The 25,838-nt window shown below is 43.6% G+C and overlaps 1 protein-coding gene across 1 annotated transcript; it reads right to left on the bottom strand.

Annotated features, from left to right (window-relative positions):
• Positions 1 to 254: 254 nt before the first annotated feature.
• On the bottom strand, positions 255 to 25,838 carry wnt4 (wingless-type MMTV integration site family, member 4). Its single transcript, XM_030051049.1, has 6 exons — positions 25,135 to 25,838; positions 4,796 to 4,877; positions 3,578 to 3,731; positions 2,635 to 2,766; positions 1,773 to 1,915; positions 255 to 1,017 (listed from the first exon to the last, which is right to left on the bottom strand). Exons 1-6 carry the CDS (start codon positions 25,395 to 25,397, stop codon positions 547 to 549), a joined length of 1,245 nt encoding a protein of 414 aa, XP_029906909.1. The 5' UTR covers positions 25,398 to 25,838; the 3' UTR covers positions 255 to 546.

Below are 25,838 nucleotides of genomic sequence, written 5' to 3' on the forward strand. Positions count from 1 at the left end.
CCACCCGCCCGTCCATGAACGTCCAGTTTGCTCCTTCCATCCCTCCTCCTCCTCCTCCTCCTTCTCCCTCTGAGTCCGACCCCTCCCTCCCCCCTCCATCTCCTCACTCTCAACAGCATCAAATAAGTTAAACATTACAAAAATAAGAAAGCCTCGACAACAATGAAAAATCAAATTTGAGAGTGAGGGAGGGAGACATAAGGAGAGAGAAAGATGCTCTCTGCTTGAGAAAACAAAACAAAACAAAACAAAAAAAAAATACATTTGCCTTTGCAGCTTTTTCTTTTCAGGAAATCCCATGCATAATGTATCGATATCCTTTAAGGTGGTATAAAATGAATAGGACGGCCCGTCAGTCACTCAGTCTGCTCCCACTGACCAGTAGTGGGGGGTGGGGGTGTTTTTTGTTTTTTTGTTGTTTTTTTTTTGGAGAGGGAGAAGAGGGAGGACCACACGTTTCTCCCTCCCTCTGGTCCAGGTCAATGTGGAGGGGAGTGGGGCGTTTGTTTTGTTCGTTGGCAGCGCCCTCGGAGCCCCCCCCTCCCATCACCGACAGGTGTGCATCTCCACCATCTTGCGGCACTGTTTGCACTTGACGTAGCAGCACCAGTGGAACTTACAGCTGCACCTGTCCACCACCTCCACCTCCTGCGTCTGGAAGCCGCGGCCGCAGCACATCAGCTCGCAGCCGTCGATGGCCTTGGAGGTTCGGTTGCACTGGCGGCCCGCCGTACCCAGCATGCCCGGCGTGCGCGGGTCGTAGTCACAGAAGTCCGGGCTGGGGTCCAGGTAGACCAGGTCTTCGTCCGTGTGAGGTTTGAACTGCGAGTTGCGGGGAACCAGGACTTTGGCGGTGCCCACCTTGCGCTGCTCCACCTCGGTGGCGCCGTCAAACTTCTCCTTGATGACGTTGCCCACCTTGCGGAACGGCGGCATGGCTTTCCAGCAGGTTTTGACCTCGCAGGAGCCCGACACGCCGTGGCATTTACACTCCACACGCATGTGAGACAAAATAGCCTGTGGAGAAAAAACATATTTACACTCAAAATCTTTATTTTTCCTCAAACCTGTTAAAAAAAAATCAGCCAGTGGGATGAGATAATCCCACTTATTTCCTTCCTGTTTCACTTGTTTCAGGAATTTTTCAGAGAATGAATCCTAGTACCCATTTTATTATCTTTGGGGTCACTGAGAGTTAATGGGACATTTGGGAAGAAACAACATAATTCCAACAAGAACTTTGATGTATAAGGGGGATGAGTGGGGAAATATGTTTTATGTAAAGGGCTATTTAGGGAGTCAGCGACAAAATGAAGTACCTGACACATAAACTTTTTATTAAAATCATTTAACGTTAGTTAATGCCGTAATGGTTAATTAACTGTTAGTTAATGATTATTATGGCATTTAGTAATGTTAATAATATCTACAATAACCCTTAAATAACATATAAATGAATACCTTAGCATGAACAGCATTAGTACATGATTCTTAGACACATTAGCTAACGGTTAGTTAACTGTTACTTAATGTTTATTACCTGTTACTTAACGTTTATTACGGCATTAACTAACATAAATTGTTGTACTGTTATTGTAAAGTGTTACCTAATCATTTTCTGGAGGTTTAAATTGCTGGGGTCAAATTGATAAAAAAAAAAAAAAAAAACGTTAGAGGGTTAAAAAAAAAAAAAAAAAAATAGGACAGTGTGAACACAAACTTTCCATGCATGCTTGTCCAATGAATGGCTTCATTGAATGACAGTGAGTTACCTTCCTGCCGGCCTCGTTGTTGTGGAGGTTCATGAGCGCTCGACTGGACGACTGGCCTTTACTCCTCTCCCTCACGTCCACAAAGGACTGAGAGAAGGCCACTCCATAGGCAATATTATCACTGCAGCCTGACCACTGGAACCCTATGGCGGGAGATTAAATCACACACAGTGGTTATCTGTATTGTGCTGAGTATTTTTTTCAAAGCGATAGTTCACCCAAAATACAAAAAAAAAAAAAAAGGATATGTTCCCATGTACCGCTAGTGTAATCTATCCCTCCATAGTTTCTGGCTTGGTGTCCAGTTTTCTACAGTCCTCCCCTCGCCACAACACAACAGGGTTAGACGGTTATTCTCTTATGGAGCGCAAAATTTACATGTCAAAAACTCAACAGCAACAGCGTTTTCCAAAAACAATGACACGGATATGCGGCGTAATCCACGGCCCTCGGGGGGTGAGGCGTTTTGGTGGGAACTATTTCCTGTTGTGTAACACTGACAACCTGAATCTGTCCACCCGGAGGAAGGTGAAGAATGCACCTCCTTTGGGACCGACAGATATTTTGGTGCTGGGAGATCACCTGAAGATCACAGAGAAGTCAAAACCTCATCAAATCTTTGTATATTTGGATGAACTGTCCCTTTAAACATTGCACCTAATACTTTAATGCCATTATTTTGCTCTTTTCTCTTGATTTTTGCACAGAATTTAAATTGTACAAATTGGGTACTCCTGTGTTTGGATATCAATTAGTGTCCATGTCTAATCAATACACTGATGTTGGACTATATATATATACGTGTGTGTGAGTGTGTGTGTGTGTGTGTGAGAGAGAGAGAGAGAGAGAGCGAGAGACCTACCCTCTGGACTGACTCCATGAACGTTGCGGTCACAGCCACATTTTTCCAGTTCTCCGCTGCTGCAGGCCCTTGTTACCGCAAACGCCACACTGGCTGCTGAGATGGCATACACAAACGCTGCCTCGCGGGTGCCTAATACACACACACACACACACACATACACACACACACACACACACATACATACACATTGATTCATTTTGTAACACACAACAGCGCACTCCCTCTGAATCATAAAATACAGTTCTTATCTATCAGCAAGCATCTGACAGGCAGCAACATCAAGCTGGAGAAGCATGAAATTTTCACACACACACACACACACACACACACACACACACACACACACACAAATATGTACATTCTTTTGGCCAAAATATCCATCTTCACAAGTCATTTAGTGTCACATTCAGTCTTAAAATCTGCCGAAGGGACGAAATAATCCCACTTGTTTCTAATGCGGTTTCATTTCCACTTTTTCACTTTTTTTTCACAATTTTTCTTGGACCAAGTCTGAAACAGGGCAGAATGAGGCAGATCAGCCACTAGGATCGAGAAAATGACACTTGTTTAAAAAAAAAAAAAAAAAAAAAAAATCTGGCAAAAAGTTGATTAGTATTAGAAACAAGTGGGATTTTCCCACTAGCAGATTTTTTTTTTTTTTTTTTTTTTTTTTTTGCCTGTTTTAAGTTAAAATAAGTTGACTGACTGTATATGAGACTAAATTACTTGCCAAGATGGAGATTAGTTTGGAAAATCATATTAAAAATATTAAAGCTGCATATTAACAAAGCTTTGGAGTCTTGATCTAATTATACCGGTGCACACAGTCGTATCAGCATCTGTTCAACACCAGAGTGAGCGTTTACTGGCAGGGTCAGAGCTGTGGTGTGTGTGTGTCTGTGTGTGTGTGTGTGTGTGTGTGTGTGTGTGCCTGTCTCACCCTGCGTCACCACTTTGCCGAACACAGGCATGGTCTCCAGCGTGGAGCAGTTCCACCGCCGGTTCCGAAACTGGAACTGACACTCGTCTATCGCCAGCTGGGCTCCTCGGCGCACCGCGTCCATCACCTCCACGCTCCGCTTACAGATCTGAACCTGCAGCGGGGACGGACGCAACTTAGATCAGCCTCACACACACAAACACACACACATATCTCAAAATGATACATATCTGTCCTCCCAAATGTTTATTAATCAGTATTTGAAGAGGTAGGTAAAGGTCAGTAGCAGCAGTAATAAGTCAAAATCACGAGATTAATCAAGGCAGCAGCTGTTTTGGATGAGTTTATGTCACATTTTTCACAAATAGTTTCAATTCAGGTCTGCCAGAGTAAGACACAGGGTAATGCTATCAGTTTCAAATCAATTTGGGTAACAATATCTTTATGATTATTTATTACTCTAATCATTTTCTGGAGGTTTAAATCACTTGACATCAATTGATAAAAATGTTCATAAATTTGAAGGTAACAGGAGGGTTAAATAATTTAAGCTTAGCAACAAGTGTTCATGCAGCTACCACAGTCTTTGTGTTCTCAGAAGGAGATATATCACTGCCATGAATGAACTATGGGACTGTGCAGAAGTACCAGTACTTTCAAAATAAAAGCCCCATAAGCAGCAGTGGAGTCTCTGAGTGCTGTGTGGAAAAGCTCACAGAAACTCACAGAATTATAAATTAAAAATACTAGCAGGGATCCGGAGGTTTCCAAAGATCCCCAATATGTCCTGTTGAATCACGGGGAAATGAGTATAAAATGATGCACAAGACCGCTAGATATTTTCTATTTGCTGTAATGCTGCAGCCATAACACAATGGCATCTTGGGTTTGTATATTTCACTGAGTTTAAACAGTTTTCTTCTAATGCTGAAGCTATGTGAGGGGAAATTTAAGGGAAAATCAGTCTTTAAGGGGCTCATTTGTTGAGGCAAAGTGGCCTGATTCAGTGTGTTCACAAGATTTACTGGCACCATTAAGTGAAAAATCAGCCCTACAAGAATGAACTGATCATTTTCCAAAACCACTAAGCCACTAAGCCAATCACTAAGCCTTTTTTCTGTTTGTTTGTTTGTTTGTTTGCTGCTGTCCTCTTTGCCTTGTCGATCCTTAATTCTGCGTCCACAATTACGAGAATGTGTAAATATCTCGGAGCCGTACCTGTCTCTGGATGAGGCCTCGTAGCCTCTCGCACGTCTCCTCATCAGTGATGCTTCCCACCGACGACAGCTTGGCCAGATACCTGACGGGGAGAGAGAAACAACATCAACACGACATCGTCACAACATCGCAGCGCTCTCCCTAAAGACGGAGGGAATGATCTCAGCGGGACAGAGACGTCATGGAGGGATCAAGACGGGAGCAGAGGAAAGTAGGGACGGGGCGATATGCTTAAGTCACGATGTGATTCGGTGTGCAGTGTGGGCTTCACAGTGCAACACATTCGATGACAACAAAGTATGACTGTGCAGAATGACACTCACTTGTTAGAATATGCACTTTAAAAAGGCAGTCATTTCAATGTGCATCTGATATTTCAGCGTGTGAAATTGTGCTGAATCACTCGTTTCATCTCTGATAACAGCAGAGTGAAATGTAGCTGATGTCTTCACTCATTTTCCTTCCCCACCTCTACCCTGTGTTGTCGCATTTTGGCAAAATGTTGATTTTTGATGAATCATCTCATCCCCAGAAGACGGGCTCGAGAAGCGCTGAATCACGACAGCGCGGCTCTGTGACTTTCCCCAACATTTGTTCAAAGTTAAATAAATAAATCATTGCCATGTTGGTTTGGAGACAGTATAATTACCATAAACAAACAAGACCATTACTGAAAACACTGGCAGCCGCTGCAGCAGGGCTATTCAATTAAACTTTTAGGAGATCCGGTTACTAAAAGTTTGTCCCCAGCAAACGTCCAAGCCATCTTAACTGACTGTGGTGATTTGTAGGCCTATATGGATGTAACACTGAGGGTCTATAGGTGAGTGAGCATAAACTGCAATGAGGCGCAATTAAGAAAGAAGTACCTTTCCCAGCCATTCTCACTGTAAACACATTGTAAAAGTAAGGAAAATAAATAAGCAGGCGTACTCACAAATTAAAGTATCAAAATGAGTTTCCCTTAAAAATAAAAATGTAAATAAAATACCGATTACTTACTATTTATCGGATATACTCCATTAATATAAAATGCTGGAGGGAACTTAAGACAAAACAAAAACAGCAATTTTACTAGATGGAATACGAAGTGATCATTTTTTAACAAATTTGAATTTATTCCTTAACACCGTTTTGGCATTTTTCTTTTTCTCCTTCTCCCACATTTGCTTCCCTCTCACACTGAATGCAAGCGCTTCCTGCTGTGCGATCGCTTTGATTGGCCAAGACAGTTAGGTGATTTACATAAAGCACGGGACTGGACAAACCACAACACCGTAAAAAAGGGTGCAAACTGTTTCGCCAGGCAGGTGGACTATTACGGAGTCCGGATCAGGATCGGAGACCTCTAATTGGTGACTCCTGCCCTCCAGCCTCCGAGCACCGAGTCACATTTGGTAGGACATCGGCTGGATTGCTTTATGGCACAAAACGGGAGGAGCAGAGCAAACAGAGCTGAAGTTTTCAGAGTTTCCAACAACAGCAGAGGGTGGAAAATATTGGCTGATGGAAGAAAATCAATACCAGAATGTTTATCCTCCTCTTCAGTGGAGGAGGATAAACATGAAGAAGAAAAAGAAAATTAAAAAAAAAAAAAAAAGAAAAATGCCGGGGACGGGATGGGGGATGAGAAAAGCAGGAACATCCTCCTAATGACAGGACACAACAGGGTTTATGGGAAATGTTTTCAATTTTGAAAAACACCAGCCCTGACAATCAACCCTGGCATGAGAGAGACGCCATCAGTCGTGACCTGTTTTCTGGTTTGTGAACGGTAAGGCATCACAATCAATGTAATATGATATGCCGATGTTTGAAAATGCGACATGTACCTCCTCTAAGCTGTGAAAGGTTGAGTCTGAGTCGAGTGTTTTCCCCTGAACGCACCGCTCAGCTGGAGGAAGCTCAGTTCCCATGACGTTGTGGGAATGTTTGGGCTAAATGTCTGGCTGTGAGGACACTGAGAGGAGGGAAAGTGGCTTATCACACACACCACCTCCAGGCCAGACAGGTCAGGGAGATACACTGCACACACACACACACACACACACACACACACACACACACACACACACACACACGCACACAATCCAAGATGTGAGAGAAAATGACATCCGTCTAGATGCCCTGACCCTCACACACACACACACACCTCGCCTCACTTCAGTCTCATATCACCGGTTCCAGCTGCAGCTTACAGAAATAGTTTTTCTCATGAGCTGACCGTAGAGAGGCGGCAGCCGCTGTCTGCACTGCTCCAAGTGTCCAAATCTTATTTTTTCAGAAAACAAGCGAGATGATTCCACTTGTCTCCAACCCAGTTTCGCTTGACGCGGCACTTTTGCGAAACAGCTGTTCTCAGATTCAGCCCTCAGTGCTCCACGGAGCTGCTGGTTTTCATTCGAGTCACCTAACCAGGACGGATTTAGGTCTGGGAGAGGAAGTGAATTCAGTTAGTGCCTGGTTGGATGAAAGAGCAGCGCTTCCCCGGATCCTGAGGCCTGGATTTGGGAACCACAGCTCTAGTTTCTTGAAGTCAGGCAGAGTAAAGGAATAGGCAGAACAGGATTAAGAAAAAATCACGAAAACTCTCAAATCAAAGCTTTTACAGGTCAATCATCGTTCCAACCCTCACCTATGGTCACAATCTTTGGGTTTTGACTAAAAGAATGAGATCGCAGATACAAGCGGCAGAAATTTGTTTCCTTTTGCAGGGTGGCTGGGCTCAGTTTTAGGAAGAGAGTGAGGAGCTCAAACATCTGTGAGGAGCTCGGAGGAGAGCAGCTGCTCCTCCATATTGAAAAGAGCTGAGGTGGTTCGGGCATCTAGTTAGGATGCCTCCTGGTCGCGTCCCAGTGAAAGTGCTCAACCAACAGGGGGGAGACCCCGGGACAGAGCCAGGACACAACTGGGGCGATTATACAGTACAGGCCAAAAGTTTGGACACACCTTCTCATTCAATGTGTTTTCTTTATTTTCATCACTATTTACATTGTAGATTCTCACTGAAGGAATCAAAACTATGAATGAACACATGTGGAGTTATGTACTTAACAAAAAAAGGTGAAATAACTGAAATCATGTTTTATATTCTAGTTTCTTCAAAATAGCCACCCTTTGCTCTGATTACTGCTTTGCACACTCTTGGCATTCTCTCGATGAGCTTCAAGAGGTAGTCACCTGAAATGGTTTTCACTTCACAGGTGTGCCTTATCAGGGTTAATTAGTGGAATTTCTTGCTTTATCAATGGGGTTGGGACCATCAGTTGTGTTGTGCAGAAGTCAGGTTACTACACAGCCGACAGCTCTATTGGACAACTGTTAAAATTCATATTATGGCAAGAACCAATCAGCTAACTAAATAAAGAAAACGCATTGAATGAGAAGGTGTGTCCAAACTTTTGGCCTGTACTGTATATCCTAACACCTTGGGATCCCCCAGGAGGAGCTGCTGGATGTGGCCCTGGAAAGGACCGGCAGACCTGACCTCCTCAGCCTTCTGCCACCGTGACCCAGTCCCAGATCAGTGTCAGAAAATGAAATTATATGAAATCTTACCGCTTTGGCAGATTTCTTCACTGAAAACATGAGCAGGCCTTGTGCCGCTCGTGCTCCACTGATTTCCTGAAGGCTGAGGCATGCAAGTAGTGGGAGAATGGGCTTTGTACATTTTGGCCTAAGGGTGGAGCTACAAAAAAGCCGTAGGCTCATTAAAATCAAGAGGAATCTTTTTTAGGGGAATACACACACCAAATCATTGCAAAAATCGCCATCTTAACAAGCCACTTAATCTGATGCTGAGTCCTAAAATCTTGTTTATCTTAAACCAATGGAAAAAAAAAATGTGCCAGTGGGATGAGATCATTCCATTGATTTCCAGGGCTAATCAACTTGTCACAGCAATTTTACTGAATCAAGTGTCATTTTGTTGATGCTAATGGACTGATATGACTTTAATTCCTTAATTTGGCTTACCTAATTCACCATACCTTCACCTGTTGCTGTCAGCTCTTCCCTTTCTCCCTCCATCCATCCATTCCTCTCTCCATGCTTCATTTCTCTAACCCTCCTTTCCTTCCTTCATTGCATGACTCCCCCACTTCTTTCTTCTTCTTCTCCCTTCATCTCCCAACAACCCGACCCTCTCTCAGCCCTCATTCACCTCCAAACCTCCATCCATTCAATCTCAACTCTTCAATCTGCTTCAAAACTTTTATCTTAATTAAACCATTAATTATCAAGCCACTGTAGCGTGGTCTTGGCTGGTGAATGCAACATTAAACGATGTGTTGAGATCCCAGGTTTATAGGATTTCATTCAAACCAGGACTGCTGCTGTCTGAACCTCTGCACAGCCATTCAAGAGAAATTCAGTTTTCAGAATATGAATGTCAAAGTGGCCCTTATTAAAGGGAAATTCCGCCAAAATTGACACTCGGGCTCATTTTCTGTAAAAAGTAGACATTTTTTCCCCCCTCTAAAAATTTCTCAAGCATGTTTTATGAGTTCAGAGTTATGAGTTCCCAAGACCACACATACCTCTGTAAAGCCCTGTTCGCCTGTCTCAATCGAGCCGTGGCTCCGCTCCAGTTTGCGCAGAATGCTGCTGCCAGGTTATTGACGAAGACTAAACTCATTATACCCGTTTTACCGTGCGAGCTTGTATGGACACGTTTAGAATTGATTTTACGATGTTATTTATTACTCAGCTAGGTCTGTCTGTTAAGGTAAACATCAGACCTTTTAACTCTGTGAGAGAAGAGTAGCAGCAGTAGCAGTAGTAGTAGTAGGAGTAGGAGTAGGAGTAGTAGTGGTAGCCCTAGTACTTTGAATACACTGCAAACAAAAACCTTAAGATATTTAGTCTCCTTTTCAGTCTTGTTTTTTTTTTTCTTAAAACAAGATTTTTAAAAAATCCCAGTTGGATGAGGTAACGCCACTTGTTTCCAGTGGAGTTTCTCTTATTTCAGGATTTTTTTTCCTTCTGTGAACGAGTATAAATACACCAAAACAACAACAACAAAGCAGATCCGCCCACTAGGATCAAGAACGCTTGACTGACACACTTGATTGAAGTCTGGAAACAAGTTGCTAAGCATTGGAAACAAGTGGGATTATCTCACACCAGTGGCAGATTTTTTTTCCACTTATTTAAGGAAAATGACATTTTAGTGCAAAAAAAAAAATGAGACTAAGGTGGAGATTTTTTGTTCTGGAGCAACAGTGGTCACCACAGAAGCCCCAGCAGTAGCATCAGTGTTCATATTACCCATCCTGACGGGTCAAACACCTCTTCCGCTCCATCCACCCTCTCATCTCCTCAGCAGCCCAGATAATCTCTCTTCTTCTCCTCCTGTCCCGACAGCATCAGTATTCACCACTCAGCGCTGCGATAACCTGCTCACCACCACTCCACCACATCTCAGCCACATCCGCTCATATCAACCACCGGGCATGACCTCAGTCTCTCACAATACAACTGCCTTCATGCGGTCGCTGCGTTTCCACTGTAACCTAGATCCTAACTTTTTTTTTTCTTGTCAATAACCCCCCAAATTTTGTCTCTTGTTGATTTATTACTGCAGGGTTTCCATGGTTCAGACATTTTTGACGTAACATAAGAAATGTATTCCAGACTGTGGAAGTCAGGAAAGGTAAGAACCAAAATCCGAATGTAGTGGAAACAAAACTGTTCACTGTTTCTGGTAAACAAAGCAAAAATGAAATAAATGTTTATGCCATGGAAAAGCTTTGAAAAGTCCTGGAAAAGTCCTGGAATTTTACAAAGGGATCCCTGGTGTTGGTTTGTATATCTGTCTGCTGAACGTGAGAGGACAGGAGCTGTGATTAAAACTAATTAGAGCCGTTTCTTGTGAATTGAACAGCATCAAAATTAAACTACTCCCCATTTAGCTGGGATTGGGGGTCACTGTCCCAGAATACCCTGCAAGGTCATTTCTAATGCCAAATCCTGCAGGTCCTGCCCCTGTGGTGTGGAGCTGGTCCAACCCGGCCCTGCACGGCCCCCGATTTGGGCGACGGCAGTGCGAGGGAGCAGCGGACGAGGCTTTCATCAAAGCCATGTGCTGCGCTTGATCCCGCTTTGCCGTGAGGCGTAGCCTTGGGCAGGCCGCGGCGCTCGGATCCACACGTACATCCAGCTGGGAGACCATCAGACAGTGATAAAGACCAACCTATGAGAACAGAGCCCAGCAACACAAACCTGTCACACACACACACACACAGAGAAACACACACGCAGACAAACACAGCTGGATGGCATCCCGCTGGCCGAACATTCACCCTGGAAACATTTAATAAACATTGGATAAGCTGTTATTCAGGTGATCTTCTGTGTGTGTGTGTGTGTGTGTGTGTGTGTGTGTGTGTGTGTGTGTGTGTATACACCCATGGGAAAAGTTCAGCGCAGGCCTTGGGCGAGTGTGTGTGAGAATGGAGTGTTTTCAGTCCTCACTCGCTTTATCTGCTCATGCTGGAGTGTATACCCTCCGCTTCCCAGAGCCGAGGTTAACAAAACATCTCACCAGGGAAACGGAGGAATCAACCAGTGCTGCAAGGACAGAGCCCCCCAAACCCAACACACACACACACACACACACACACACACACACATTTACACACCACCACCACCACCACTCCCCCCACTTCTATCTCATCCTCATTCTCCCTCTCCTCCCTCTCTCTCAGGCCTGTGCTGGTTGTGGGCTTAAATCCCGGAGGCCTAAGCCCGGTGGAGCCAGTGGTGTTGTGAAGGCTGCGATGCGTAAAGCAACACAAACACACAGCGGCCTGCGAACGCAACACACTCCAGGTGGAATGACGCTCCCTCACCCCCATCATTTTTAGGGGAAAAAGCAAAATTTTTGTTGCTATGTCCCCCTCACCCACCCTTTACTCCAAACCCCAGAGGTGTCACGTCACTACAGCTCATTAAAAGTCCATGCATCTAATGCAAATTTACCTTAAAAAAAAAAAAATCTTCCTTGGTCAATATTTCAAGTGGAGCAATGGCCGTTGCCTGGCGCCATGTTAGTATTTGCTCAGTGTGATAAATTATCCTATTATCCTGGTCATCAAATCATCAGTTTAAAGTGAAAAACGGATTTGCTGTCATTTTTGCTTAGTGGACGGACCTCAGTAAAGGAAAATGAAATGCTCATGCCTTAATACATTGGTGCTGAGGTTGTTGTCTGCGGACGGGAAGCGGAGGAGTGGACTAACACTCACTTTTAATCAAAAACATAATCCCATAGTGCGTGTTATTTATTGCGTTTTCAAATGACTACGAAAGCCTGAAATGTGCGTATATAGAACCAGTTATAAAAGTTGACATTTTATTGAAATAAGTGCTTCCTGTTTTATTGGATGCATGCGATACTGAAATGTGGACCCGAACCAGTTGGGAAAGGTCTTGAGTAATGTTCTGCATGGCCTGTTTGCCAAAAAGCAATGCAGCATTAAACTGGTAAATTTCACTAGGCAGTATGGCTTGACTTTCACTCCCAGACGAAGCGAAGGGAGGAAAACGTAAACCTTACACGGCGGAGTCAGACAGGAACTTGCACGACTGATCTGATCTGCCGGGTTACAGCATTTTAGCCGTACACAGCGAACAAATCTGTCGGAACAAATTTTATTCTGATATTGAGTCTGAAAATCTTGCATTTGCTTAAAATGATTGGGGAAAAAATGCGAGTGAGATGAGATAATCCCACTTCTGTCCAATGCAGTTTCACTTGTTACAGTGAACAAGCATAAATATGTTGAAACAAGGCAGATCAGTCCACTGGGATTAAAAAAAATGACACTTGATGCAGGCAAATTCTGGAAACAAGTGGGATTACGCAATTTAAACTCTGAAAATGAGACTAAGATTGAGATTTGTGGCAGGGTTCACTGTAATTTGTCTTTCTTTTGCATCTGAATCATAGTGACATTTGTCTGTGGCCAAAGTGCAACACTGATTTGCTTGCCTGAGTACAAATAACTATTTAATTACATGATGGAGACTCCGGATTATCATTATTCTCAATGCTACTAGAACTGTTTCTATTGACACTTCATTTACTGTGAGATATTTCTTCAGCAAAGTAAACACCAAGCTGGAAAAACCCTTTAACCCCTCTGGACAAACCCCTCATGCTTTACCCCCCAAGCAACAGAGAGCCGGGGAGGATTTAGGGGATGGGATCATCTGCATGACAGTAACGTAAATCCATAAACTTCTGAAACATTCTTGCCAAGAGAAACTCAAACCAGACGACCAGCGAGACGCGAGACCCCCTTTGCTTTTCCACCGGCCGCTTTACATAAACGCCGGTTAACTGTAGCGCTCTCTCTCTCTCTGCGCCTCCATCATCTCTAATGTGTATTTATATGAAAATATCCACACGTTTACCTTTCCAGCGCTGGGTACACAGCAGAGGTACACAGGCAGAGGTAAATATAGCATGGATGGGAAACGCAAGGAAGAGCACTCCGAGAGAGAATCTAAGAAACGTCTCTCTGGAAAAGGCAGACACACACACACACACACACACACACACTGCATCAAATCATTACCCTACCCTTAAAGATTCAAGTTTTGTGCAACCAGAGATTATTCTTCCTTTATGTTGATGCTTTGGCAGAGCTGTTGTCTCATACCAATAAAGCACAGTCAGTAGAAATGAATTGCTTTCAGAGTTTTACCAAAACAATCTGTGGATACTGTTTGTGGAACATGAAGAGGTTTCATAGATCCAAAGTGGGGGAAAAAAAAAAAAAAACATGTTCACAAGACAGCCAGTCTCGTTTTGAATTTTTAAATCTTCTTCTTCCTTTTGTTTGAACAAGTGGGGGAAAGAATGAGCATGTGGGATAATAAAAAAAAAAAAAATCCCACTTCCAATGCAGTTTCACTTGTTTCTGATGTGATTTTTTTTCTGGAAACAAGGCGGAATAAGGCAGATCAGCCCACTAGGATCAAGAAAATGATGCTTGAGTCAAAGAAAGAAAGAAAGAAAGAAAGAAAGAAAGAAAGACAAAGAAGACAAAGAACAAAAGACAAAAATCTGGAAACTATGTTGGTTAGCACTGGAAACAAGTTGGATTATCTCATCCCACTGGCAGATTTTGCAGCAGTTTTCAGGAACAAAAAGAAAAACAACAAGATTTTAAAAGTGAATATGAGACTAAACGCTAAGATTGGGATTTTTATTTTATTTCAAAAAACTGTTTTATGCAGTTTTTAAGCTGACGGGTCACACAGTTAAACACACCGAGGTGTGACCTGGACTAACCCTCCCTGTCCCCTCAGCCTGCTCTGGACCCATGCAGAGTGCAGAGCTCAGAGCGACCTGTAGAGGGCACTGCACTCTCAGTTTACCCCGAGGCACCTTGCTGCACACAGCACTGAACCCCAGGACCAAGTTTAGCTCTCAGGTCCCCAGTTCCTCCCTGTGAGGCGGCCGTGGGACTCCTGAACGCCTCAAATGTCCATGAAGGTCTGCTGGTTCAAGGACCCGTCTCATAACTCACACACGCCACGTAACCTCTGTCTGCTCATCATGTCAAATCATTCTGAATAAAATCATCTGCTACATGCCTGAAACTTGAATTGAGCAAGAGGATTGAAGAAACTACCAATAAAACTCCATCGCCATCATTTTTCACAGTCCTGAAAATGATGGTGGGACGTCCCGGGAGATCCGGGTCCTCACGCTGGGAACCGTGACAGAGCAGCGTTGGGTTGGATCCTTTATAGCGTGGTTGTGAAACAACACGGTGAAACGCTCGAGCTGCCATTTCTCGCAAAGAACATAAAAAACCTTGCGACACACACACACACACACACACCTCCCCTGCTCTTGTTTTAACCGCTAGTTACTTCAGGCACAGCAGATGAGGATGGAGACACACGGGACGCCCCAAACCTGGAGAGCGAACCCGTGAAAATCATTAAAATGGTATGTTATATCAATTCTCTTTCTCATCATGTGCCATAAGATGCTGTGTAATTTGACCAGCTCCTTACACCTGATTGGTTAGGCTGCTGGTGAAATCACTGCACTGCAAAAACTCAAAATCTTACCAAGAATATTTGTCTTATTTCTAGTCAAAATATCTCATTACACTTAAAATAAGACATGATCACCTCAGAAGTAACTTGTTTTTAGACAGTTTTCACTTGTTGGACATTTATATTCACCAGGTCTTGTAGAAGGCAAAGCCAGTTGAGGCATTTTTCTTGATTTTTTCGTCATCCTAGCGGGCTAATCTGCCATATTCTGCCTTGTTTCAACTTATTCATACATGGTCCCCCCCAAAAAATCCTGAAACTGCACTGGAAACAAGTGGATTTATCTCATCTCATCACACTGGCAGATTTTTTTTTTCTCTTGTTTAAGAAAAGCAAGATTTTAAACCTGAATATGAGACTAAACAGCTTCTAAAGATGGATTTTGTTTCCTTCACATTGCAGGGTTACGAACTGAAAAGTGCAAGATAAAAGTTCCCATTGAATCCATGTGCAATAAATATGCTCAATCCCATACATGTGGATTTGCACCGTAAACACTGTGCCATGTTCTGTATCAATTTAACATTAATCTCTGCTCTTGCTGCGCAGACTTTATATAGGGCCTTATCTGAATTTTGATTACCATCATACTGAATTGTACTGTATCATGCCTTAACGCAAGCCGAGCTTCTCCTTGTAAATGTCTGAACTGAGCTGAGCGTAGATCGGAGGAAGAGCGTGGCAGGATGGAGCGAAAGCAGATAAAAGAGGAGGGAGAAGGAGAAGTGGAAAAAGAGGAGTTGTGGAGAAAAGAGGTTGCTTACATTGAACCAGACTAACCTCGGCGCTGAACTTCGTGAACCTTGTGGTGAGCTCTGAACCTGTCTGAAGGCTGAAGCTCACCGACCCAAAGCCAACAAAGAACATACTCTGGTTCGTTCAGCCATCCAAGAGCTGATTTTTGAGTAAAAAAAAAAAAAAAAAAAAAAAAAAAGTGTGATATTTTTAGTGAGTCCAGCCTGTAGGAGTATTATCTTTTCCCGAACTTAAGACTTTATCTGACGAGTCGGGTTCAAGCCTCGTTTCAGCAAATCCCTACACTGCCTGCTGAAGTGCCCTTGAGCAACACACCGACGCCCCAGCAGATGCAAAGGCCTGCCGCTCTGTAGCTGACCTCTGACCTCACACCTCCATGTGGAGGGGGCCGAACTGATTCTCCACAAGGATCATTAAATGCACATTCTTCTTCACATTAATCTACCCACTTTATACTTTAAAAAAAAAAAAAAAAGAAGTGAGTTTCTCCCCCAAAAAACAGAAAACCACCATGTGAGTGAACATGTGAGACACCAAAGCCAACCAAGAACACACACCACTTACTCCATCTAAAACGATCCTCGTCTGTGTAACATGTGGAATGTGGAAAAAAAAAAAAAAAAAAAAAAAAAGACATGAACTACCTGCTATCCTTGAAAAGAAAGGTGCCTCGAAGAGCTTCTTTCCAAAAGGAAGATGTCCAGAATTTCAAGTTACAGGTGCAAAAGTCAAGTTGCTATGAAAAGTTCTGGCTCATTTTAAGAGTTTAAGTTTACAAATGGGTCACGGTTATGAAGACAAGATACTGAGTGATGAATTCCAGGTGGTGCATTTTTTCCAAAATGGGCGCAAAGCATCACGGAATAAGATCCTCAGTTTGCTAAAACAAGATCCGATCCCTGATATTTTTTAGTTTAAAAAAAAAACTTTGCTTTCTCAAACGTTGGAAATCTCAGTCACTGTGTTTCCATCTAACTGTCAAGCAAATTTGAGCAAACTTATGAGGTTTTGAGTTAAACGTTCACCCCATCAGAACTTACTTTTTTTTTAGCGCTTTAACACTTAAAACCACTTAAAGCGAGCCAAAAAACTTTTAATGTGAAAGTGAGGAAGTTATTTTGAATTTTGTCATTTCTATCAACCTTTTCTAATGCAATCCTTCAAAATGCGCATAAAAATACGTTGATGGAAACGTGGTTAGTGATGAGTAAAACTCCTCAAAGGCTTTGAGTTTGCAATATGAAAATATTTACCTCAGCAAGCAGACATCCACAGTGTTGAAGAATGATTTTACTTGGAGATCAATGATAAAATAAACAAATAAATAAATAAATAAATATTTTTTTTTAAAAATCACTGGTGGAATTTTGGGCTTAGCAGCTTGAGGCTGGTGTTGGCAGAGCGGGTTAGGCTTATTGTATAAAGGACTATGTGGATCTAATTTTGAGAGTCATAATGCTGTAAATAGCCTCGCTCTCATGTATTCAATTTCACACAGACAAAGTAAAGGTAGGAGGGAGGGAGTGGGAGGGAAGAGTGGCCTCGATGGAAAAAATGAAAGATAAAAAAAAAAAAAATGAAGGCAGGATGTGAGAGGAGAGAAAAAGGGGGGAGGAAAGTAGAGGATCGTTTTTTAAAAAACGGAGAGTGGAGGAGAGAAAAAGAGGAAGTGAAGCGGGCGGACGATCCAGCGTGAAGCGTTTAGGGAGAGAGGTGAAAATGAAAAGAATCTGATGAATGTGACTGGAGGAGATTTAAACACATGATGACAGAGAATGGAGAACAATTAACACAGTTACTGCAAAGCTAGCGGCTTGTGTGTGTGTGTGTGTGTGTGTGTGTGTGTGTGTGTGTGTGTGTGTGTGTGTGTGTGTGTGTGTGTGTGTGCCCACACGTGTGTCTGGGTGTATTTATATGCTGCTGGCTCCACTAGAGCTCATTTCCCCCTAAAAATAACATGCTCTGCCAACACCACAACCCTCACACACACACTTACACACACATTTGGGAAAAGAGGCAATAAAAGCCATGAAATTAACCTCCTGCCTGGTGTTAGTGCCACGGCCCCAAAAGGCTAGGAACCAATTAGTGTGTACTTGTGTGTGTGTGTGTGTGTGTGTGTATGTGTGTGTGTGTCAGTGTGCTCATATAACGTCCATGTATATCAGCTCCATCACGTCTACAGGCTGTATTATGCGTCTCTTTTCTTTGTCCCGTATCTTCCAGGTGGTGAACACACACACACACACACACCCGCTGGCAGCCATGTTGGAGGTCCACAGCTCCATGGCAACAGCGACTGGGAACAGCTGATTGCTAACGAATACAAATTTCTCTACTGTTTTTTTTTTTTTTTTATCGAGAAGTGATCATTTTAATGCCGATAAATCAACAGTAGGCACACGAGCTAATATTTTTAACAGACACCAGAGTGAGGGGATGGCACTGCTACGTCAACCGCTTTTCACTTCATTGCCTATTTAATTTTATTGAGACAGCATTATTATTTTTTTTCATACCTGCCAGATCCCGGTAGTCCATCGTGGATCCTAACCCTAACCTTAACCTTAACCTTAACCTCGCCTAACCTGAACCATCTCTAATGTACGACTGTCTATCTCTAACCTAACGTCTAACACTGCATTCATGTCCCATTGTATTTACTCTAAGTGCCATCTTTCAGCTTGTAATCTCTACTTTCCAACTGATGTGAACACTTCAGCCTCATTTACACTCCCTCTAAGTTAAATCCACCTATTTCAGGCGATGTAGCCGTCACTTCCCACATACTTGCATGCGTCCTTTATGTCGGCATGGATGTTAAGCAATAAATCCACTAGAGGGCAGCGCAGAGTCGAAAGGTTTCTGACAACAACATACGTGGCGACGATGGAGGAGGTCGTAATAACGGACCTGCGACAAAGAGGCAAAAGAGGAAGCAGCGATGTGGACGGCGTTGGTCTAATATTATCGTTTTTTAAAATTTCTTGGTCATGTCTCACTCACTGTCTCACATGAACTATTGGCCACATTGTCCCGGTGGAGCAGCTCTTTTTTTGTCCGAATCTGTAAGCTTCCTGAAAACGTGCACCGTGTTAGTAGCCGTGTTTGTTTTTTGTTTTTTTTGTGTGTGTGTGTTTGGAGTGTGTTTGGGGCTCTTGAACGTGTCCTGGTGGGAACGGAGACATTAAACTGGGCACTTCCCAGCTCCCAGGACCTCTTAGATGCAAGATTCCAAACTGTGTCGATGGGAATCTTCCCTCCTGCCCATGTGAGGTGAAAAAAAAGATTCCTAGCTATCTAAAAATAAAAAAAAACTTTATAATTTCTGTTTACATTATTTTACCTACAGTGGGCTTGATTGGCAAATGGGATTACAAAGCCCTGCTCGTTTTCTCCAAATAGCATCTGGAAGCTCTGACATGGGGTGGGGGGTGACACCTGTTGCCCAGCTGGGGGCTTCCAACATGGCCACCGGAGGGTGTGTTACAGCACCTGAGAGCCCTCCATACCTGTCGTTTTCTGCGTCTTTCTGCACCTTTCTCCTCTCTTTCTGCAGCCGTCTTTCACTCGACCTAATCCCGGCGTTTCCTCATCAGCCGCCGCAGCGTCCGCTCACCCTGACTGATGTCCAGCGCCTCTCAGGGTGCCATGATAATTGCACACACACCGGTGTCAAGCGGGCTTGAAATAACATGCCACAGCTTCACATCACTCGTGTGTGTGCATGCATGTGTGTGTGTGTGTGTGTACGTATGACCGAAGTGTGAGGCGCCACAGTGTGCCGCAATGCCAAGGTCTCTGCTTTCTCTAGTTACCCATCAGCTGCCATCTCTTTAGCACCTCACCATGGTTATCCAGGACATGTGCACATACGTTCGCCTGCGCACACACACACGTACACACACACACATACATACATTCTTGTCTTTCTATCTTTGCGAGAACATTATACAGTATTGACTTCCATTCGTTTTTACGGCCTTCCACAGCCTTTCCCTAATCGAACCAATAAGCCAGATTTTGCCTTTGTAGCTCCGAGGACTGGCCAAAATGTCCTCACTTCCCAAAAATGTCCCCGCTCTGTGGGTTAAAAATGTTTTCTGATCCTCGCTGTGTAGTGCATACAAGTACACACACACACACACACACACACACGGAAACAGAGATACAAAGTGAGAGATGGAGAGATGGAGAGGGAGAGATCAGTGTCGTCGTCGTTCTGTAGTTCTTTGGAACTGGATCCCGTCCAGATCCTTTTGTTTTTCACTCGTGGTTAAAACGACCGTGTTTTTTTGGATCCCGCATGCCTACCACTCCGCTTTTCAAACGTATCGCGTAATACCGTCCGAAATAACACGGAGCATGGTTATTTCATATTTGAGCCTTTTAATTAAGCCATCCAAATCATGTTCCTGACGTTCTTGGTACTTCCAGCGAATCCAGACATCCATAACAAGGCAATCATCAAAAGTGAGTCAGTATTAGTGCTGCAGTTTAAATGCAAATACTTTCATTTTCACATTTTTCAGGCCTCATTCTGTTTCACTGGAAACAAGGCAGCTCTAGTATCTCTTAGTCATCATAAACATTACAGAGCGATTAGATAAATCATATATTGACAAGTGAGTAAAGCCTAATATGTGCATGGCATCACGTCCGGAAAGCCAGTCAGACATGCGGAAGTGCAGCGGGCAACAGAGCGGCGGCGTTTTGAAATCATAAAATATTCTGCCGAGACCTGAGCGTTCGGCCATAATCTGACCTCCCAGCCACATTTTGTTGAGTTTCCACATTTTTAGTTGATTTGCTGCCATCTGCTTTTGCCGCGCGCCGCTGACAGTGGGAGCAGGGCATCCGAAAGTGCCCGTGCTGTTTTCTAGTGAAAGTGAAGTCAGAACACGAATGTTTAAAAAGCAATTACTCAACTCCTTCGATGTTTCAAAGGGGATGAGCTTTCCTAAGCAAATAAATGGGGATTATAATCCTTTCTCCGGGGCAGATTCATGACGTTGTAACTAAATAAATAAATGAAACGGAGCACTGCTGGCTTTTTTTGTTTTGTTTTGCCTTTTCTTTAGACGGATGCCAGCTGTAATCCTCCTTGCTCCACACCAGCGCTGGAAAGTGAGTATTTCCAACTACTGTAGTTACTGTACTTGAGACGATGTTTTGAGTGCTGCTACAGCCTCAACTTTTTTTAAACTGACACTTGAGAAACCTCTAAGTGTTTCATTCTGCCTTCTCCTAAACTCACGCACGCACACACACACACACACTCACACACACACCATCACACACACCGCTCTCCCACTTCCTCTTAAACGTGTGTGTTCATGTGTTAATACGAGGCCACCTTTCCCTTTAAGTGTGTTTAGGAGAAACGACTGAAAGCATGTGCAGTGTGCCACAGTTGAGGGAGAAGTGAGCTTAGTAAAACACACACACACACACACGCACACACACACGCACACACACACACTGCAGATCCCTGGAGCAGTGTGCAGGTGCAGCAGAACCAGTCGGTGCAGGGAGAAAAGAGGAAGAGGAGGAGGAGGAGGGTGATGACGGACAGACTAATGAAGAGTAGCGTTCAAATCCCTCTCTCCGGCCGCGGGACTCTGAGCATGACTCAGCAGCCGCGGCGGTTTTGGGAAAGTGACCAGGCGCTGGCACACGGGCTACAGGTGACAATAATAAGCAACGCTGAGGGTAATGTAAGCAATAAGTCACGCGAGGCTGCGGTTTGAGCAGCTGGGAGGTGTAGCTGAAGCCCCGAAGCCATCTTAGCCGCTCTGAATCACCGTGAGCCAACACAAAACGCTCGAGAAATAGTTTATTTCTTCATAAATCATAGTTTAACATTGCTCCTCTGCCAGCGAAGATGACTTTTTAAACATGAGCTCGACAAAGTGGCTGCTAAGTGATGCATAAATACCAGAGCGAGCGGTGGTTTTCGGTTATGCTTATATTTCATTGTTCGGTTGTTACTTTATTGGGTATTTTACAGTGTTTTTAATGTGACTCAGCCAATCAGAGCGCAGAGTCACAGCTCTCTGTTTTCCTAAGGGCCCTGCTATGCACTGTTCACAGCATGCAGACAGGGTTTCAAGCGGTGGATCTTTATGAATTTGTCTTCCACGTAATTGTGAATGAAGTAGCCTGTCTGCATCCGAAATTAAGTTATTATCTTAGTTTTCACCTGAGGAAGCTTCAAGTTTTAAAAGATGTTTTTTTCTTCTTCAGATTCATTGTGAGTGAAGAACTGACTATTAAAGTCACTGATTTTGTATCATCAAGCAAAACAAAAACGAGCTTTTAGCTTGTCTGCCTGTGTATTATCACTCTTGTTGTTATTATAGAAAGTATGCATGCTTTGGACCCAGCTCATCTCAGTTATTCCCAGTGAAATATCTGCCTCACAACAATGCGAGAATGATAACATCGCAATAGGCCACATGGGAAAATAATCATCTTAGAAAATTACGTTTTCAGTCCATGCTGGAATACGCTGAAGGATGTCCTCCCCTGTCTTGTTGTTTTGTTTTTTCCCATGTTGCTTTAACCGATCGATATCAGAACGAGGAAGGGAAACAAACAACAGACATCTGAGTTTAAATGTAGAAGTTTGTTTCACAAAAAAAAAAAAAAAAAAACGTGAAGGTTCAAAACAAAAGCCCTGAAAGACACGATGACTATCGGCCGAGCAGATAAGCCGTCAAGACATACTTTATACGATGAGGTGTAGCTGTTTATAGTGAGCTTCCCTGTATACACATATACATTTGATCCATAACATTCATCATATTCCGCTCATTTACTCGCTTCCTCGTGACCTTTGGAGCGAAGTGTGCCTGTTGCCGTTTGGAGGTTGAGGGTTTGACGTGCCGAGAGCCCAGATACACCACATACAGCTCTGCAGATTTACTGCAGCAGTGTAATCCCACGCAGCAGACTGGCAGCTCTGCAGCCTGCCCGTACATGCCTGCTGTCACCACGCCTTCAGCCCCAAACAGCAGAATTGCCCTGCACTCAGTGACAGAGAGTTCAGGGCAGGCAGAGTGCTTTTAATTTGCCTCGTTTCGGGTTGAATCTGACCGGCGCTATCGCTCACAGGCCGTCTGCCGTGCACGATGAACGTGTACTGTTGCAATATGAGGATACAATACAATACAATATGTCCCAGAAAAATTAACGTGGATATTGTAGGTTGTAATGACACCATTACACAGTAAGGTCACTGTAAATGAACATACTGTGCGTCCCTTTAGGAATATTATAGTGATTTTTCATTAGAGTCAAGCAATATAAACTTTAATACCATGGCAACCTGGTCCTCGTGTTCCTCGCCACTACACCTGAGGCTTACCTACAGTATGTGAGCAATTGCTGGACTGTTTTTTTTTTGGGGAGGGTGGCGGGAGGGGAATAAATAGGACAGTCATTCCTAAATTATTATCGGTGGTTGTAAATTTGTTTGACTGCACGGGAGTGAATGGCGGCAGAAAGTGGAGCAGAGCCTCCGCTGGAATGCAGAAACCCACCTAACCACCTCCCACTGGCTGCCGACAGAGCAGGCACACACATGCGACCCAACAGACCGGCCCCAGGAAGAGGTGGCACTACGGATACACTGCAAAGTCACAGCGTGCGGTGTCCCAGGACGGGATTTAGGGCTGTCACACTGACCTGACGAACAACAACAACAACAACAAATAAAATAAACACCATAATTTTCCTAAAGTATTCCCATAGGGAGATACATGTGACTGTGGTAGTGAGTTTATAGTGACCTTGTTGAACTTTGGGGTATTAGGCTTTCAAATCTCCTACTGTATCCCAATACAATCCCTATAATATTCCTATAATATTCCTATAATATTCCATCAAAGTACAGCACATTAATATTGAATTTACTGCACCGCATGGTGTTTTTTTTTATCTCCTGTGGTGCAGCTGTAATATTCCTAATGTCTTTCTGTAATATTCCTACAAGGACATGAAATCTGTCTGTGGTACTCAATCGTGAATTATGGTGCTTTATGTTAAATTTAATCCTCTACGATATCCCTGTAATATTCCTACATAAATTTATAGTGTCTGAGGTACTCTGTAGTGAGTTAATAGTTTGTAATTTATGTCATTTGGCATCACTGCCTTTGCTAGGATATTTGTATTGAGTTCCTCTAAATTTTCTAACTTTTTTTTTTTGTAAAGCTGCTCTTGTCGTCACCTAACTGCCTAACGTGACTTCTGTCAATGACCTTGTCTCCTGAAATTGCAGTGTTGCTGACAAAAAAAAGTGAAATGACCACATTTCAGCCCTGTGGCATTAATGGTTTTCTCATTGTCCCATATAACAAAGGAGTATCAAGAGGTTTGTAAGCAGATTTTAGGGTTAACTAATTCACCTAAAGGTTGACAGAATGGGATCTGGGGACTCTCATGGATCCTTATGAGATTTCCAAACAGAATAAAAGTTGAATTTCACCATATTCACAAGGAAAATTGATGTACAAACATGATTTTTTTATCGGCTTCTGTCTCACTGTTACCTTCCCACCTGCACCGTAATGCATTTTCTTACTAAATCATGTCTTGCAACATAAATCACCTCATTAAATCTTCTCCAGTGGGAGTGTTATGCTCATCTCTCTATCCTTGACTAGATAAGGTTTGCTTTAGGAAGTAGACCAGCTCTTCCCTTGCAAAAAAAAAAAAAAAAAAAAAAAAAAAAATCAGATGTAAATTCAAAGCACATGTGCATTTTGGACACATATCGGCCTTCATATGTGAACAATTTTTTTCATGCTGTATTCTGACAACGCGTGACAGTTTTTATTTCAGATGTAAAAATTCCAGTTTTATAGGTGAAAAAATGTTTCTCATTCCCCCTTTTTTTCCCCACCTGCCAGAATGTTTGGCTCACACGTTAAAACTAAATTTCACATGAAAGGAGACACGGGTGAAACCCTGATTTTCACGTGAGAAACATGGACACCTCGCATGTTTGCATATGAATTTATACTTTACAGTTTGCATTGTCACTGTGTGTTGTCAATGTTGTCGTTGTCTTATCATCTGTATGATGATTTGTGTGTCTATGTTGTTGTCATCTTCAAGAACACATCGAGACACATCAACTCTGTTGCTGAAATGACAATAAACTTCTTGAAAAGCAGCACATGTCCCAAAAAGTACAAGTGCCCTGACTTGATATGTGAGTGTTTTTGTAAGGTATAGTCTTTGTTTAGGGATGAAGCAGCGTTGGTAAGTTATTAAGTCTGACAGAGAGAGTGTGTGTGTGAGGGGAATGGCATGGTTAACCATTAACCAGCAGGAGAGAGAGACTGGACATCTAATAGTGACTGAAAGAAAGGGATGAGAAGGACAGGTGGTAATGCACAGGAAAGGTCCCTGTTCTGGTGCAGTCTCTAAGGAGATGGGCTTAGAAATAATAATAATAATTAAAAAAAAAAAAAAAAAAGCTCAACTTTACTTACAGCCAGTTACTCGCGTTGGCCGAGAGGAGCGCAAAGCAGAGCATCAGGACGCAGCGCAAAACATATTCCTCGGTCATCTCTGGAGGGAGGGAGGTGAGATCGGTGAGAGCTGAAATAATCCCGGGGTGAGCGGGGGTCGGTAGGCGCGTATGGAGAGCCCAAAGAGGAGCAGAGGCGGCGGCAGCGGCGGCGGCGGCGGCGGCGGGGGTCCGGAGAGGGACGGAGGAGGATTTTAATCCATCGTCCCACATCCACTGGGACATCCAGCGGGGAGGCGCGGCGGAGAGGCGCAGCTTCACGGTCCGCCCGGCCGGTCCGGTTCTCCCCTCCCTCCCTCCTCCTCTCCACGCTCAGAGGGGAAAAGAGGGATGCTGCAAGGTTTTAAAACAACAACAACAAGAACCACCACTCGGAGCCACGACCTGAACGGGACCCTTCTTCTTATTCAACTTGTTTGCGTTTCGTTTCGGCTGCGCGCTGACGCGGTTGGAGAGGCAGTGGAATTGTAAAAGAAAAGAAGAAGAAGAAAAAAAAAAAAGGGCAAATTAACGAGGCTCTCAGGCTTGACTTTTCACGGTTCTTCCTCCTCTCTGAAGGCTTATCACCCTCCGGTCAAACAGAAGCAGAGCTCTCCTGCTGGCGCGCCGCGGGCTCTCCAGCTCCAACACACACAAACGCGCACATACACACACTCCGTGGGCTAC

The sequence above is a fragment of the Myripristis murdjan genome, chromosome 5 (genome assembly GCF_902150065.1).
Source record: "Myripristis murdjan chromosome 5, fMyrMur1.1, whole genome shotgun sequence".
NCBI lineage: Eukaryota > Metazoa > Chordata > Actinopteri > Holocentriformes > Holocentridae > Myripristis > Myripristis murdjan.

Bases quoted from the DNA above. Each gene is read 5' to 3' on its own strand.
- wnt4 (XM_030051049.1), bottom strand. From the start codon at position 25,397: ATGTCCCAGTGGATGTGGGACGATGGATTAAAATCCTCCTCCGTCCCT. The intron at 4,878-25,134 runs GTAAGTAAAGTT...TCTCCCCGTCAG, and splicing joins GCCAACGCGAGTAACTGGCT to GTATCTGGCCAAGCTGTCGT. The intron at 1,916-2,634 runs GTAGGTCTCTCG...CTCCCGCCATAG, and splicing joins TCATGGAGTCAGTCCAGAGG to GGTTCCAGTGGTCAGGCTGC.